At 43.7% G+C, this 17,483-nt stretch overlaps 1 protein-coding gene, 1 long non-coding RNA gene and 1 pseudogene across 4 annotated transcripts in view; 2 read left to right on the plus strand and 1 right to left on the minus strand.

The window, feature by feature from the left end:
* The window catches only part of LOC140594989 (uncharacterized), a 134,291-nt gene that overhangs the window by 95,188 nt on the left and 21,620 nt on the right, over positions 1–17,483 (plus strand). The gene's annotated exons all lie outside the window — the stretch shown is intronic.
* LOC112923453 (cyclin-K-like) lies at positions 1,195–3,685 on the plus strand (annotated as a pseudogene).
* On the minus strand, positions 6,667–16,978 carry SELE (selectin E). Of its 3 annotated transcripts, XM_026003334.2 has the most exons (14): positions 16,872–16,973; positions 16,398–16,481; positions 15,456–15,842; positions 14,785–14,892; positions 14,209–14,394; positions 13,231–13,416; positions 12,941–13,129; positions 11,824–12,012; positions 11,518–11,706; positions 11,134–11,310; positions 10,521–10,631; positions 9,773–9,794; positions 9,595–9,667; positions 6,667–8,680 (listed from the first exon to the last, which is right to left on the minus strand). In XM_026003334.2, the coding sequence occupies exons 2-13, from the start codon at positions 16,453–16,455 to the stop codon at positions 9,619–9,621; spliced, it is 1,851 nt and encodes a 616-aa protein (XP_025859119.2). In that variant the 5' UTR covers positions 16,456–16,481; positions 16,872–16,973; the 3' UTR covers positions 6,667–8,680; positions 9,595–9,618. The 3 variants fall into 3 exon arrangements, with proteins under 3 accessions (XP_025859119.2, XP_072589063.1, XP_072589062.1); XM_072732962.1 differs by lacking the exon at positions 9,773–9,794 and having other exon boundaries at positions 9,595–9,687; positions 10,509–10,631; positions 16,872–16,978; XM_072732961.1 differs by lacking the exons at positions 6,667–8,680; positions 9,595–9,667; positions 9,773–9,794; positions 10,521–10,631 and having other exon boundaries at positions 10,783–11,310.

Raw genomic sequence — 17,483 nt, forward strand, 5'->3', positions numbered from 1 at the left:
TTGGAGTGCTCAGTGCTCATCTTAGTTTTCTTCTTTTCTTGGTGATCCAAGCCAGCCTCTTCACCTTGAAGAGCATCTAAATGTTTGATGACTCCCAAATTTGTATTTCCAGCAAGGACTCTTCCCAGCCAAATGCCTACTTGATATTTCCATTTAATTGTTTTAAAAGCCTCTCAAAGGGACACCTGGGTGGCTTAGTGGGTGAGTGTCTGCTTTTGGCTCGAATGTGATCCCGCAGTCCTGGGATCAAATCCCACATTAGGGTCCCCATGGGGATCCTGCTTCCCCTTCTGCCTATGTCTTTGCCTCTCTCTTTCTGTGTCTTTCAGGAATAAATAAGTAAAATCTTTAAAAATGAAATAAAAGCCTCTCAAATTTTACATGTGCCAAAATGAACTTTTGAATTCCTCTTCCCAAGCTTCTTGCCACCTCAGTAAATTCTAAGTCCATTCTTCCAGTTACTTAAACCAAAGCTTTTGGTGTTAGTGAGATTCCCCTCTTCTTCTGACAACTTATATCTCATATGTCATCAAATTTTGTTGGCTTTGCCATCCAAATATCCAATCACTTATTAGTCAAACCAGTCAGGCACCAGTCCGCCAGTGATGCAGTCTGCAGGGCTCAGCCTCCTGGGACACAGGGCAGGGAGGCCTGAGAATGCATAGATAGTGAGGGGGGTGTGGCAGAGGGGAAGAAGATGACCAGAACACAAGAACACACATCAGATCCTCCAATGGCTTCTCACCCCACACAGAGTAAAATCTAAAGTCCTTATGATGGCTCACAAAATCTTACATGGTCAGGCACCTGCTTCCTAATCATTTTTGTTCTCTGAGATGTCCAGAGCTCAGCTATTCATTTAAATAGGTTATTATAATCCACCTATAAACTTAAAATACAGCAGTAGAATTTTCAGAATATTAATTCTCTATATTTTCAGTAGCAGAAGGTCCAGCATTCTATAAATGCCAGTTGAATAAGTGAATAAACAAACTGCAAATGTCCTTTTCTTCTTTTAAGGAAAGACTTTATCTCCCCTTTTTTTAAGTTTTATTATTTTGTTGGATATCTTTGTTATTCTACTGGTTTGTTGGACATTCTTACTCTTCTTTGAAAGCTGAGATCTAGGATTTTCTTAGAAAGCTGGTTTAGGGCAGTTGGCGAGGAAAGACATCACTAAGGGGCTTGCCTGAGGTGGGGGGATTCTAACATTTTCAGAAAATCTTCTGGAAAGAACAAGTCTACTTCAATAAATGAAGGAGAATAAAGAAAATTCAAGCCCTTCAGTAACCTCAGCAAACCTGGACCACACAAAACCATGTTGGTACTGGAATAAGAAAGACTTGGCTCCTACACCCTCACAGCTGGAGGGACTCGATCCAGCCACTGAGGCCCCGTGTCACCAAAAAGGGGTTCTGTTCATCTTTGATGTGGGCACACGCTTGGGATTACACTATGATACCCTGGCAACTGGAATGATTTATTTTAATTGCTTCTACATGTTTCATTCCTTCAAGCAATTGCCAAGATATGTGACGGGAGCTTGTTGTCTCCTTCTGGCTGGGAAAGTAGAAGAAACGCCAAAGAAATGTAAAGATATCATCAAAACAGCTTGTAGTTTATTAAATGATGTACAATTTGGCCAGTTTGGAAATGATCCAAAGGAAGAAGTGATGGCTCTAGAGAGAATCCTACTCCAGGCCATAAAGTGTGATTTATTTTTTAAATAGTTTTTTAATTTTTTATTTATTTATGATAGTCACACACAGAGAGAGAGAGAGAGAGAGAGAGAGAGAGGCAGAGACATAGGCAGAGGGATAAACAGGCTCCATGCACCGGGAGCCCGACGTGGGACTCGATCCCAGGTCTCCAGGATCGCGCCCTGGGCCAAAGGCAGGCGCCAAACCGCTGTGCCACCCAGGGATCCCTAAAGTGTGATTTACAGGTGGAACATCCATACCAGTTTCTCCTCAAGCAGCCAAACAACTCAAAGGCAATAAAAACAAAATTCAAAAGTTCTTTCAAATTATATGGACGTTTGTAAATGACAGTCTCTGCACGACCTTGTCACTAGTGGGAGCCAGAGATCATAGCAGTGGCAGTGATGTATCGCACAGGACGTTTGTGCAAATTTGAAATAGGAGAATGGAAACTCCAAACCCATGTATAGGAGATGGTGGGAGCAGTTTGTGCAGGATGTCCCTGTGGACGTTCTGGAAGACATCTGCCACCCAATCCTGGATCTTTACCCACAAGGAAAACAACAGATGCCTCATCACACACCCCACCAGCTGCAGCAGCCCCCACCTCCCCAGTCTACACCGCAAGCGCCACAGGTGCCACCGCCCCAGCCAGCGCAGAAGGCCTCGCAGCCGCCCGCCCACACAGCCCCCGCCGCAGCAGGGCCTGCGGCCCGACAAGCCAGCCCGCACCCAGTCCTCCCCGCACCCAGTCCTCCCGCAGCCCAGTCCTCCCCGCACTCAGTCCTCCCCGCGCCCAGTCCTCTCCGCAGCCCAGTCCTCCCCGCACTCAGTCCTCCCAGCAGCTTAGTCCTCCCCGCGCCCAGTCCTCCCCGCAGCCCAGTCCTCTCCGCAGCCCAGTCCTCCCCGCGCCTAGTCCTCCCCGCAGCCCAGTCCTCCCCAAAGCCCAGTCCTCCCAGCAGCTTAGTCCTCCCCGCGCCCAGTCCTCCCCGCAGCCCAGTCCTCTCCGCAGCCCAGTCCTCTCCGCAGCCCAGTCCTCCCCGCGCCCAGTCCTCCCCGCAGCTCAGTCCTCCCCGCGCTCAGTCCTCCCCGCGCCCAGTCCTCCCCGCAGCCCAGTCCTCCCTGCACCCAGTCCTCCCTGCAGCTCAGTCCTCCCCGCACCCAGTCCTCCCCGCGCCCAGTCCTCCCCGCGCCCAGTCCTCCCCGCGCCCAATCCTCCCTGCAGCTCAGTCCTCCCCACACCCAGTCCTCCCCGCGCCCAGTCCTCCCCGCCCGCCGGCGAAGCCACTATGGTTGTTTCTCCCAAGGAAGAGAGCAAAGCAGCAGAAACACCGCCACCTAAATCCCCCAAATTGAGACCGCTCACCCTCCACTGCCTCCGGCCCACCCCCTGCAGACCCGAAGCCTCCCCTCTGGGCCCCCTTAGGCGAGGCGGAGCCCCCGGACCCTGTGGATGCCAGTGAGCTCCCCAGAGTCCAGATTCCTCCTCCGGCCCACCTGCCCCCGGGCACCTGCAGCCCCCACCGCCCTCCAGCTGCGTGACCGCGACGTCTACCACCAGCTCCTACATGTCGGGAGGGGGCCACCAGAGCCTGCAGTCCATGGTGAAGACCGAGGGCCCCTCGTATGGCACCCGGCCCCCAGCCTATGACCCGCCAGCGCACCTGCCCTGCCACCTACACGTCTACCCCCCCAACCCGCCCCCTCCCCTAGTGCCCCCTCCACCAGCCTCCTTCCCCCCTCCTGCCATGCCCCCTACTCCCCCCACCTACAACCCCAACATCCTCCCCACACCCACGCCTGCCCCCCAACCCACGCAGTGCCCCTCCCCCTCCCCCAGGCCTGGGCCTGCCACCTGCCAGCTACCCCCCTCTGGCTGTCCACACCCCCCCCAGGACCGCCCGTGCCCCCACCCATCCCCCCACCCGGCATGCCTCTAGTTGGGGGGCTGGGGCGGGCAGCCTGGATGAGATAACGCGATGCCTTTTCTTACCCTTGGTTTTTTAAGCAAAGTTTTTCCAATCAACTCGAAGAGTAGTTTAAGTGGGTAAGCAGCAGGTACCTTCTATAATACAGACAGTTGCAGTGTGGGAAGACACAGACCCGACCCTGAGATGAAATCGGGGAGGTCGTCCTCCGCGTCGGGAGAATGGGGCCTCCACACTAGTGAAAATGTTAACCAGCCGTATTGGCTCAAGAAATAGCTTCAGTAAGGAGTGAATTTCCTTCTAGAGATCAGTGCCTAGTTTTCCTGGAAATGCCATTTCAAATAGTCCAGTTCCATCTGAAGTCAAGCTGTTGTCTTCACTTTCATTCTGTGACGTTCTCTCCCGACACCCAGTAGGTCAGACGAACCACTTTTTTGATTTAGAGATTTTTACATCCTTTGTATTAAACTTATTTTGAAGAAGAAAAAAAAAAAAAAGCAAGCTGGTTTAGGTCGTCTGGCACCCGCACCCAGCCAAAACTACCTCCAGACTCCAGACTTGTACCATGGCTACATGATACACCGAAATTTCAGGCCCTTGTCAAGGAAAGCGAGACCTCAGGTCCAACCAAATTTGGGATTTTGGGGGTGTGGGGGCGGAGAGGAGTTATTCAGTGACATCGTCAGATATACACATAATTTATTCACTTTTCTATACATTTTATATCAAGTTAGATTTTAGAGGACTCAGACCACATCAACTTAGCTCCTCACTAAGTTCCTCTCACTGAGTTCATCAATGACGTTTTTGGGCTTTTATCAAAGCATTTTTGTATGGATGTTTTTGAGTCATATGGATGGATTTTGTATTTATTAAAAACACTTTTCTTGAGCATTCAGTGAAAATTTTGGCTTAAAGTTAGTACACATTCATCTATACCATGGAATATGATTCAACCATGAAAAGCAGTGAAGTACTGATACATGGTATAACGTGGACGTACTTTGAATGCATTACACTTAGTGAAAGAAGTCAGACACAAAAGGCCAGATATTGTGCAACCTCATTTTATGAAATATCTAGAATAGACAAATCCATAGAAATAGAAAGCAAACTGGTGGTTGCCAGGGGCTAGGAAGAGAGAGGAATGGGAACTGACTGACTTCATGGGTATAAGGTTTTCCTTTGTTGAGAATATGTTTAACTAGATAAAGGTAGTGATTGCACAGCACTATGAAATGTACCACTCTGAATCACACACTTTACAATGGTTGCTTTTATGTTATATGAACTTCAATAACAATAATTTTAAAAACAGTGCACATTCAATCTAAAGAGAAGATTTTGGGTAAGCAAGGTCATAGGACATGTTAGCAGCCACTTGAATGGTGGTCAGAAGAGTGGTTTTTCGGGTATTCTGTGGTCCCCAAAGGGCAGAACTAGAATGATTAGATGAGCATTATAAACCATCACAAAACCCTGGAGAGACTGAAGCCAATTCTGGAGGACTATTTGCCCACCGTGAGATGGTTGAACAAAGGGTCATGGAGTACCATTGACAGAAGAAGCCTTAGGTCCATAAAAAGGACCACTGGCCTTCCCTTGTGCCTAACCCCCTTCACAGATGACTGCAAGGCTTACTTGTCCATTGCTGCCAACCAAGGCTGTGTTCACCGCAGTTTCCAACATGAGTTTATCATGGGTAGAAGGAATGCATAGTCTCACCCAACAACCAGTAACCCCACAGCCTGGATGCCCAGTTCTCCAATAGCATCCTCCTTCACTCAGCTTAAACTACCTTAGTAGTTTGGTTGGACATAGTTGGACATAGCCTCAACTTTGACATCACCCAAAACTATATCAGCTCTAAAATCACATACTCCAGCATCTCACTCTTTAATTACTGCTGCCTATTCTTGTAGATCTAGTGTTCAAGTATCTCACTGGAACACTTGTCAATCTTACCTCATTGAACATCCAGGCCATTAACTAGTTCTTTTATTCCTTCTTTTTTTCTGTTCTGTTCTGTACTGTTGCCAAACATATCTTGTCTCCATAATTGGATTTTAAAACTTGCCTTCTGAGACAATTCATTCCATTTGAGAAAAATGGTCCTGCTCCTTATCGTGAGCCCATTTGCATTTGTTTGTCCACTTATTCATTCGTACATTCACAAAATATTTGTTAAGTATCTACAGCATATTGGGAATATGCTACATTCCAGAAACACAGCAATGAACAAGGTCATTTGTTCCTACCCTTAAGGAACTTAGAATCTAGTAGAAAAGACAGACATTAAGCAATTACACAAATAATTAGTTAATCAGAATTAAAGGAAGAAAGAAAACTATGTGCTGTAAGAGCATTAAAGAGATGACCTAGTCTAAGCAGTCAATTGTCATGAAGGGACATTTGAGCAGAGAACCTGAAACCTGAGTAGGAGTCAAACAGGCAAAAAGTGGGGATCTCCTAGATGGGGAGGGTAGATAACTCCAGGTGAAAGAAGCTAACGTGTTCAAAAGCACCAAGTGGGCAGACACAGCTCTCCATTGTGGATAGAGTATAACGCCTAAAGGGGGATGGTGTGAAATGAGGAGTGTAGATAGGCAAGACTAGATTTTGTGTGACTTGTGGCCTGTGGCAATGACTTGGAACCACACAGTCCCTCCCAACAGCAAACTAAGACCCTGGAGACAAATGAGTTTTGGGGATTTTATCATGTAATCCAGGGATGGTGGTAAGGGTCTGTTCTGAGGCTGTCAGTGTGAATGGAATACAGCCGGTTAAGGATTATTAAAAGAGCTATTAATAGAAAGGATTTGGCACCATTGGACAGTACGAAGAAAAATAAAATCCCCTTTATTATATCCAAAGCTCTGTTGTAGTGTTGGTTGCACCATCTTAAGAATATGCCTCCCCTCCCCAAAAAAAGAATATACCCAAACTACTGGAGTGTACACTTAAAAGGGTGAGTTTTATGGTACGTGAATTTTATCCAAATAAAATAGAACTTTTAAGAAAGGACCTACACCCAGATCTAAATACAAACATTTTTATTATCAAACTTTGTACTGCCATGTCAAATACAAAATAGGTATGGCATAAGCCTAAATAAATACATACTTTAAAAGCTATAAAATATTTTAAAATCATAATTTAAAATACTTTATCAAACCCAAACACAGACCACACTTACATTCCAGACAATATTTCCATTGCAGTATATACAAATATTCATATTTACAATATTTGAGCAATTTCAGAGAAAATGATAAGTAGGTATTCCATAGGTACCTATTCCATAGGTAGCTTTATTTCCCAGAGTTCTTTTGCCCTGTCAAAATCTCTGACGTTCTGACCCTTAGCCTCTTCTCTGTTTACTTTTGGCTTTGCCTTTGCCAACATGCAGCCAGCACTTAATCTGAAACTTTTATTTTTCAATACATGCTAAATTAGTGAAAGTGAGGGAGAGTTTTGATTCTCACATCATTTGCAAGATGGAGCAAGAAGTTCTGGTGATGGACGGGCCAAGAATTTCTCACTGCCAATGATCAATCGAATCTTGGAGATTCCTTAGGAATTTCAAACTCCTTTATACATAAATATAAACACTCATACAGGCTTTCCTTTCTTCACGAACATTCTAATAAACAAAATAACTCAATTAGGGAATAAATATTAAAAGTCTTCACTTTTTAAAAAAATCCACTGGGCAAATCTTTTACACAGTGAGTTCCTACCATGAATTTAAAATTTTATGTAATATTCAAGAATTATATGTTGACACATTGCACCTGACAAGCATCTTTGTAAGAATGCAAAGCACATCCATATTTCTATATGTTTTTTTCAACAAAGATATTCATAAAAGTGTACCTTAACTGGTTTGCATTTATGTTTACATAATACATAAATGGCCTCACGGAAGTTTTTCCATGGAAAACCACATACCTCTGAAAAAATAGCTGACAGTGTACAAATATATGCCATGCAGGTTCTACTCTCCTGATACTACTCATATTTTTATTTTTTTTTAAAGTAGGCTCCACATCCAGCATGGAGCCCAATGAAGAGCTTGAACTCATGACCCTGAGACTAAGACCTGAGCTGAGGTCAAGAGTCAGATACTTAACTGACTGAGCCACCCAGGTGCCCCACTATTCATGTTTTAAGAAGCAACTATAGTAAAAACATTCACAACTTTACACTGATTCACGTAATACTGGGGACAGCATTTGCCCCTTTTAAAAATGAATTTACTACAGATATAACATTAGAGTCCTTTCATAAACAAAGATCCGTGATAAGTAACTTTTACCCTATCATAGCCCTAACATGCATATATTTTAAAGTCTCTAAACACTTACACTGAATTAAGAATTAGGGAAAATTGTACTTTAGCCAAAGCAAATAAAAGAACACTTTAAAATCTCTAAGAACTCTTTAAAATGCACTGAATCCCACAGGGGTAAAAGGGATTAGGACTGTGCTTAGCAATCCTTGCACAAAGTATTAAGCAGGATTTCCCCCATGTACTCGCCTGTGGGCATTTAAAATATTTTTTTGCATGTTGGTGATAGAATATCTTTGACCAAGTTGTTTCCCCTAAACTCCTTGACAATTATTCATCCCAGTGACAGTAACCGTGTAATCAGTAGTTGAGACACAGTGAGGAGCAAAAGAAAGAAATAATATCACAAAATACTGTTTCTCTGCTGAGATCTCAGAGTGAGCAGGGAAGAGAGTTAGAACAGGGATTCGGAGATTCCAGACCCTGAGTCTCTTCACTTTTGCCTGGAAGAGAACATGTTTTCCCTCCATCAGCCAACATTTTCCAGATGCTGAGAAGAGGAAAGAGAAAGCCGAGTCTTGCTGGTGGCAGGCTGGCCTCACCCACTGGAGTTTGGAACGTTGAAGTCCTCATGGGGGCCATGCTCTCAGCTGTAAAGGTGGCAGGTTGTGGGAGGTGAGAAGTGCCAGGAACCAGAGGAGTGCTCTCTGTCTCTACCATCATCAGAGTATTGCTCTAGTTCCCGGGAGGTACCGGTGTTCCTGCAAAGGAAGGGTGCATGCCATCAGGACACTTAATATTCTGCATTAATAGCAACAACCAAATTCACCTTCTAGCACAAACCACTGTGTTCACTGTCACTGGGGAGTCCAAATTTGAACAGCAAACTCCTATTCTGTTAGGGCAACTAATCTATTCTGTATGATACCATAACAGTGGATACATGGCATTGTACACTTGTCAAAACCCATGGAATATACAAAACCAAGAAGGAATTCTAATGTAAACTGTGGACTTTAGTTAATAATAATGTATCAATATTGGCCCATCAGTTGTAACAAAATGCCACACTAGCTTGAGTTGTTAATAACAGAAGAAATTGGAGCATCAGGGGGTATGTTGGAATTCTAGTTTTTGCTCTCTTTTTCTGTAAATCTAAAACTGCTTAAAAATATAAAGTCTATTAGTTTACAAAATCTATTCAGGGAGGACTTGATTCTTCCAAACTCTCACAAAGCTGAGCAGAGTGGCCAAAAACACAGTTCTAGATCTAGACTACCTGGGTTTGAATTCTGGCTCACTAGCTTTGAAATTTCAGGCAAGTTATGTAACTTGTCTGTTCCTCATATTCTTCATCTATATGATAAGAAATATAGCAACAGTCCCTATCTCACACAATTCCTATCTTAGGGCAGTACGTAGAAAATAATAAATATCACATAAGTGTTAGCTATCATTATTCTTATTAACTTTCACAAGGGAAATCACTATGTAAAGGCCAGATCCTTGCTGCTTTCCCCTCCTTCTACAAAGAAACGAAACAGCTTTCCTTAAAACACTGTGAAGATGGTAATACTCTGCCTCAGAAAATAGGCAGGTTTGGAGAATTCAAGGGGCAACAGAACACGAAGAACAGATACCTTCTCTCAAAATCATATGTGATTTCAAGTCTTACCTAATTCCTTTGGACTTAAAATAACTACAAAGGCATGTGATAGGATCCGTCTGATTGAAGGCTCTGGCAACTGCTGTGGAATACATGAGAACACTAAGTCAAACACTGTTTTCCAACACAAACAGATAAAAATGTACAGAATAGTCAATGGCATGCTTCAGACAAGAATACAACTCACCTGGCAGGAACAAATTTCTTTGCTGCAAGAAAAAGAAAACCATTAATTTGGACTAAAAGACTTTTAAAAACATATCAAATTCAGAAACAATATGGCTCTATTCACCAGGGAACACCATTCCTTTGGGGACCCTGTAATAATCAGAGCACAAACACATCTTGGTGACATGCAAAGCACACTTTCATCCTAAGGGCTCAGCGGATAGCTGTAGCCTCAGCTTGTCAAGTTCATCTGCCAGTTTTTCATGAGAAGTCCCAAATCTAGATTTTATGTGCGATTTCCCATTTTATAAATATCAGAAATTAACTCGAAAAATAATAAATATTCTGTAAACCAAACAAATCATAATGGCTAGATATGTTTGCATAAGTCCCCAGGAGATACCCCACATTTAAGCCTGTATTCCAAATAAATATTTTGGAAATGTTTTGCCATTTCCTGGGAGCACTAACTACATAAGTCTGACTGCACAGCTCCCAGGGGAACCACAGAATTCCGGTGAACAGCATCCCTTAGAGTTGTCCACTGTTAACTTTTATTTTTCCTAAAACTCTTCCCACTTTGAGTTGTACTATAAACCCTTTCTCTAAGACCATGGCTCAATTAATGGCAGTTTATTAGTGTTTATCTAGCAACTCGAGTCTAATTACTGTTTAAATGTGCAAGAGAAAACAGGATTCATCAGTGAGGGGAGAAAAGACATTTTTCAAAAACATTTTGGGTGGGATACGCTCACAAGCTCCCTTACCTCTCTTCCGCAGGCGTTTCAGGAGCCAGAGGAGAAATGAGGCTACTGTCAGGAGGGAGGTCCCCCCAGCAGTGAGTCCAACTGCCAAGGTAATGCTGGACTCCGTGGGAGCTAGGCAAACAGTGGAGGAAGAACTGTCATGAGAAGGAACTGAATTTAAAGTCTTTCTGTTCTGGCCATTTGCCCTTTCCTTTGCACATTGATTAGCCATCAACTTCAATACATAAGGAGGAGGCATGGTAGGTACTAAAGGCCTCTGAGGTCAGCCCAAACCACCCGTGCCAGACGGTATCCCGCCACTGCCATGAGAGCTCTTATCTGCCAGAACCCACTGCTCCTCGGTCAATACCGCATGTGTGCTCTCTCCCTTACTTGGTTTCCTTTTCCCTTCTTTGACCGGTATCTCCCCTTTTTCCACTTGTCAGAATGTTACCCATTCTGTTACCCGTACCCCTTGTCACTTGCCACCTCTTCTGTTTCCTCTCTATCACCACAAAATTAAATATTCTCCAGCTTATTAACCTTGGGAACCTTTCTGGTTTAATGAATGGTTCATTGCTTTCCCCTTCTTCCTTCCAGTCCCCCAGACAACCAGTGCCAATCAGGGCTTCACCTTCACAGGTAGGCAGCATCCCAGACCAGTGTCCCGTGGCATCACACATCAGAGCTGCAGAGCCATTGAGTGTCCATCCTTCAGGACATGCAAATGCACACACAGCACCAAACACAGGCTCCCCACTGCAGCTTATGTTCATCTTTCCGGAAACTGCCAGACTTGAACATTGCACCACTGCAAATGATGAGCACATAGGTAGATGTTAACAAAAATCTCCTGGGAAAATGGCTAACACTGACTGAAAAGTCATCAGTAAACATAACATATAAGCACTTAGTTTTCAGCATGTAGGGAATTAGGATCAAGCCCCGTGGGGCAATACTGCTTCAGATACATACAAAGTATTTGACCTAACTCCTTAAAGTGTGAATTCAGTCCTACCTTGGCAAGAGGGGACCTCCTGTGACCACCGTCCCTGAGATGTGCACTCAAGCTGAGCTGACCCATGTAATTCAAAACCTTCCTCACAGCTGAAGGCACAGGAGGACTTGTAGGTGAACTCTCCAGTAGAGGAATGGGCACACCTCACCAAGCCGTCCTGGGGCTGCTGGACAGCATCACATTTCACAGCTGGAAGACATGAGTGAGCACATTAAAAGTCTGTATCAGGCAGCAACAGGTGTCTCACATAATCAAATCCTGAGCTCTTCAATAGTTTTTATCTTAATATTAAAGCAAAAACTTTACCTTCACATGTGGGCTCTTCACTGTCCCATTTGCCTGTGAGGCCACACTGGAGTGTTTTGGATCCCTTCAACACAAATCCCTGCTCACAGAAGAACTCACAGCTGGACCCACTTTGGAAACTTCCAGAAGCACCAGGAAGACAGCTCATGTAGCCTCTCTCTGGGCTGGACAAGGCCTTGCACTGAGAAGCTGAGACATCAAAATGATGGTCAGAAAAGATTGCAGTGGAACTGGCGAGTCCTTGGAATTTGATGAATGAATCCATTCATTTTGGACAAAGCAATGCTCAGAGATACCAAGGCTCTTCATTAATCCCTGGACAACTGGGAAGATGACTGTTTTCTTTGAATGCCAGCCCCTTCATTGATAATGGCCCTCGGTAAAGGACAGCCTTTAAGAGAACCAGTGGATCCTGAGCACTTGAAGTTACAGTCAAGAGAAAGATTTTACATAGTCAGAGACCAATTTATGGGTCCTGGATGCTAATGGATGATGCCAAAATATAAGGAAGGTAAGGAGGCAGCACATAAAATGTGTCTGCTTTGCAGTTTGGCTTTGGTCTTGTGGCTTCTTACCACTAGAAATGATTGTGTACAATATCTGGCTGTAAGAATACCAGTTTGTGATAGCTTGCTTTCAACATCACTGCTCTTGCTTTAAAATGAATTAAGTTTTAGCACTTAGGCATGTATTAAGGGTGTCTTTATGTATGACACCACACTTGGTGCATTCTCATCACTGCTAATCATGAGCAGTTTCAGAAGAAAAGTATTAAGAGTTTTAAAATCAAGTCATGTTCTCAGAATCCCACTTTAAATCTTCTCATGTGATTTCCCCTTAGATTAAGCTCTCTGCCCACTCCATAGCAATGTCTACAAAGCTCTATTTGCTCAGCACAGTCAAGAAACCTGCAAAGCATGCACTCTCAGTACATACAATCCTTTCCCCAGGTAAGCTTTGGTTCTTTTGTATGAAACTCAAAATAGAAGATAATGTTGCCCATCACATCTGATTACTCTAGTCAAAGTAGGCATCTAGTTTCATTTTAACAGCCCATGTTTGAAGATCGCTGCCCTTTCAGGAAGGGGATGTATAAAGGAGGAGCTCTTGGGCTTACCTTTACAAACTGGGACTTGCTGACTCCATTGTCCTTGTGCAGTACATTCAATTTGGGCTGGCCCTTGCATCAGGAAGCCTTCCTTGCAGGTGAAATTGCAGGAGGATCTGACGGTGAACTCACCAGCAGGGGAATGGCTACAGCTCACAGACCCATTCTGAGGATGGCCGATGGCACCGCATGTCACAGCTATAACATAGGTAATCATGGACATTAGCAAGTCTGACCATTTAAAGTACAAGTTGAGAAAAAGAATGTTTACAGTAAATCTTGCTGTGGAGCCATTCTACCTTTACATGTTGGCTTCCTGTTGTCCCAGTTCCCGGATGAGGTACACTGGAGGCGCTTGGGTCCCATTAGTTCAAATCCTTCTTCACACTCAAAGGTACATGTCGTGTTCCATGGGAAGTTTCCAGAGCTTTGGAGACAGTCCATGACTCCATTGGCAGGATTTGTCAAAGCACTGCACTCCACCACTGGGGATTGAGAAAGCATCATGAATTTTACAGAAGAACGATACGTTCACTTCCTATTGAGTTGAAGTTTATAACAGGGCAAGGAAGCAGCCTTCAAACAGCAGATCCCAAAGTCCTAGGTTAATTCTTGGAAGCATGCACAGACACAATAAAGCTTTTATGCTTTTTCCTAATACCTTCATCTTCCCTGATTGATTTATACTTTGACTATGCTGAGTGGTCTCTGGCCTGTGTTAACATACCTCATCATGTCTCTGATCTATTTTAAGTAAGGCAAAAACAAAGAAAAATAAACAGATTCTAGATCAGGATTTATAACTAATGGTGACAGCAAGAATACTGACATACACAACACATTCATTTATGTCAGCCCAGCAGGACCTGGACACAAAAAGTTTCCATCTCCAGCTTAGAAAGATAAGCCTGAGGGGGAAAAAAAAACGCTGTCAGGACTGCTTGACTACCATGGTCTTCAATTTATGTACTGCATCGAGAGAGGCCGGGCAGGGGGAGAGAAGTCATGAAGATTTCTCAAAGTGTGGTGCCACTGCTATAGGCACTCCCTTACACACCACCAGAGCCTCAGAAGCACCCATCTCAATAATAAAAACTCTCTCAACCCAAGCAGGTGCCCTATTGGCCGCACAAGCTGGCTGGGAGAAGAAGTCTTATTAAAAACAAAAACAAAAAGAACTTTCCCTGGAGTTTTGAAAATGCTGTAAGTTGGATCAAAAACCAAGGCAACAGGGATGAGTTAGAGAATGTTGTGTGTGCATTTGGAGAGAGGTTTACCATTGCAGGCTGGAGGAGAAGCGCTCCATTCCCCTGTGGAAGTGCACTGTGTGGCTTCCGTGCTGCTTGGGAGGTAACCCTTGTCACAGCTGACAAAGCAGGAAGAATTGTAGCTGAAGGTCCCCAGAGGGTGAGTGCAAACCAGGCTTCCATGCTCAGGGGCCTCCTGGGCTTGACAGGTCACAACTGAAAGGAGAAACCACATCAGATCTGCTCTCTATCACCCAGCATAAAATAAGAAAGTCCTGGATACTGTAACTACAATTTATCAAATGCCTCCTATGTGCCAGGCACTATGCATTCATTCACATAGACCTAACTATTGGGGTTCATACTATTATTACCACCATCATTTTACAGTGAGACAGCTGGCACTCAGGGAGTTTAACTACCCAGTCCAGGTGCTGTAAGTAATAGTGGTTTTGAAGCCAAGGCATGATGGCCTTGGCTCTTACGCACCACGTGACACTACATGTCCCAGGGAAGGGAAGACATGCACACCTGATACCAAAGTCATCTAGGACACAGGATGGTGCTATTAACTCAAGTGAAGGAATGGGTGAACCAAGGACTTACCTTGCTCACACCTGAGACCGCTGAAGCCAGGGTGGCACTTGCATGTGTAGTTGTTGACAGTCTCCACACACTCACCATGGCCGCTGCAGGATGTAGGGGTACAGGCAGCTGCAGAAAACACAATCCATGATGAGGAGGATCATCATTGTGCTTGTTATGCTTTCCCTTGGACTTAGGATCAGCAGTGTGTGACAGAGCTGTCACCAATTATAGGGACTGCCAGAGATTTTAACTGGAGTGCTTCACATAACGCCAGGGCTCAGCTATCTTAAACCTTGATGTTAATGTAGAGATGTCAGGGGTATAGCTGTCACTGGCATCAAGAATAGAAAATTCCCTTTATCATGAATTTGAAAGATAGTTCTCCTCCTACACATAAATGAGTAAAGTGTGTTGTATGTGTATACACTATACACATACATAGACAATATATATAATACTATATATGTATTGACATACATATATGCATATGCGTACACATATGCTTTCTTGCCTACATGCTTGCCTACATTAACACAAAGAAGCAAAAAGATATAATATACCAAATAGAATGCTTTAAAATTGTATTTTTTAGAACAGAAAATTACCATAGTAGAGACCAGAGTTTTCATGCTGTCAGCAACTTGTCAAGATGCCCACAGCCTGAACCTCTCTCCCACAGCAGCCCATACCTGTGTAACATAAGGCAAGCTTCTTTTTGTCACATCTCTCATCATTCCACTTCCCCGAGTCCTTGTCCCTCTTGATGTAGATCTCCACACAGTCTTCATTGTTTTGCTTATTGTTTGGTTCACCAGGAGCCCAGTTCTTGGCTTCTTCGGTCAGTAGCTTCTGGGTCCCTATCCAGGTCCACTTCTTGTTGACCTTCCTGATTCCAATCCAGTAGTAAGTTGGTGTATAGCTGAACATGGAGTTCAGGTATTTAATCTCTTCCTGGTTTTGAATCGCGACAAGATGTGTGTACCTTTGCTGACAGTAAGTACTAGCCTCGTCAAAAGTCATGGCTTCTGTGGAGGCATTGTATGACCAGGCTCCACCCTCTTTAAATAGGAGAAGCACTAAAGGGGAAAGGATGAAAGGCATGGGAAGGTTAGCACTGCTATGGTTTGACTGTATTAACTGGGCTTTTTACAATCTTATTGTCATCATACAGTGGCCTTTGGAATGTCTCAAATTTTTTTCACCTTTTCCAAAGTAAGAAGGGGTACAGATGAGAAACTACCATAAACTACGCCTATCTTTGGTGGTTGAGCCTCCCTGCGCTCATCCACCATAATCTATCAGTATGTCCACTACGGTAGAATAAGAATCAGAGTAACTAAGCTTTTTGAGCACTTAACACACACCGTCTGATGCCCTTTCTGTGATGCTGGCTCCTCACAATGCCTCTGGGAAATAGGCTATCTATGATCAACACTTTATACATTAGGAAGCTGAGACACAAAGAGGTCAATTGCCCCTGGCCCAGGCTGGAACACATTGTGTAGAGAGGCCAGAGATGCTGCTAAACATCCTACAATGCACCAGCTCCCTGTGAGGAGCAGATATTCTGTCTGAAATACCAGTAGTGTCAAGGATGAGAAACTCTGGTCTAACAAATGACACTGACTTACCAAGAGTAAGAGCAGGGAGAAGCTGTGAAGTGATCATGACTTCTAGAGTTCTTTTCATCAAAAAATTAGTCTTGAAATGACTTTCTGTGGAGAGAGGGAGTACAAAATTCATTATAGAAAGACATTTTAGGTAGCAGTTACTGAGATCATTCTACAATGATGTTTTTAGCAGTATCATAAGATTTTAGGTAAAGGATAACAGTGCCATCATCTTTGTTTCAAAGAAGTTGACGGGATTGCACACATACAAAATTAAAATTTTCATCATGTAGATGAAAGAGAAAAGCCAGAGTTTAATGAGTCTGAATACAACAAGAACCTGAACAAGTCTTTTTGTGAAAAGGCTTTCTGCATCTCTATTCATATGGATAATCTTGTTTCATGAAAGACTCTTTGCACTTACTATTCTGTGAAGCTTTCTGCATCTCTATTCATATGGATAATCTTGTTTCATGAAAGACTCTTTGCACTTACTATTCTGTGAAGCGGTGGTTTTGATGCCGATTTGATTCTTGATTGTGTCACTGCTGCTTCTGTCTCGTACCAGTTCACAGGTCTGATGTGAAGTCAGCCAAGAACAGCAGAGCACTGCTCCTGTTGGAGCCCCTTTATAGGGAAGCTCGCTTCCTGTGAGTAATAGGAGGATATGTCCAAGCCCAGTGAAGAGGAATTCCCCAGCAGCATCCAAAAAGTTTCCCGGGAATATCCATAACGCCAAAAAATTACAGTGATGTCAGAAACTCTAAGCCTCCAAGCTAATTCTTCTTTGCTCACGTGCCCTTTTATTTTACATTAATCCTATCAATATGGCATACCTTTGGGTTTTAGATTTTAATAACATAAAATTGATGTCTTTAAAAAGTTTAAAAACTTTGCTTATTAGCAGCATCTCTCCTGTAATTGTGGTGGTGACCAGAATAAGAAGCAAAACTCAGACTTAGTTTCATTATCTGTGGACTACCATTCTTAATTTTCTCACCTGTAGCTGTCAGCTGTGGGCCACCAATCTTTTTTCTCTCTCTCTCTCTCTCGTCTACCAATTCAACCCATTTTAACGTACAGCGTCTCACATAGGAATGAGTCACA

The sequence above is a fragment of the Vulpes vulpes genome, chromosome 13 (assembly GCF_048418805.1).
Source record: "Vulpes vulpes isolate BD-2025 chromosome 13, VulVul3, whole genome shotgun sequence".
Lineage (NCBI taxonomy): Eukaryota > Metazoa > Chordata > Mammalia > Carnivora > Canidae > Vulpes > Vulpes vulpes.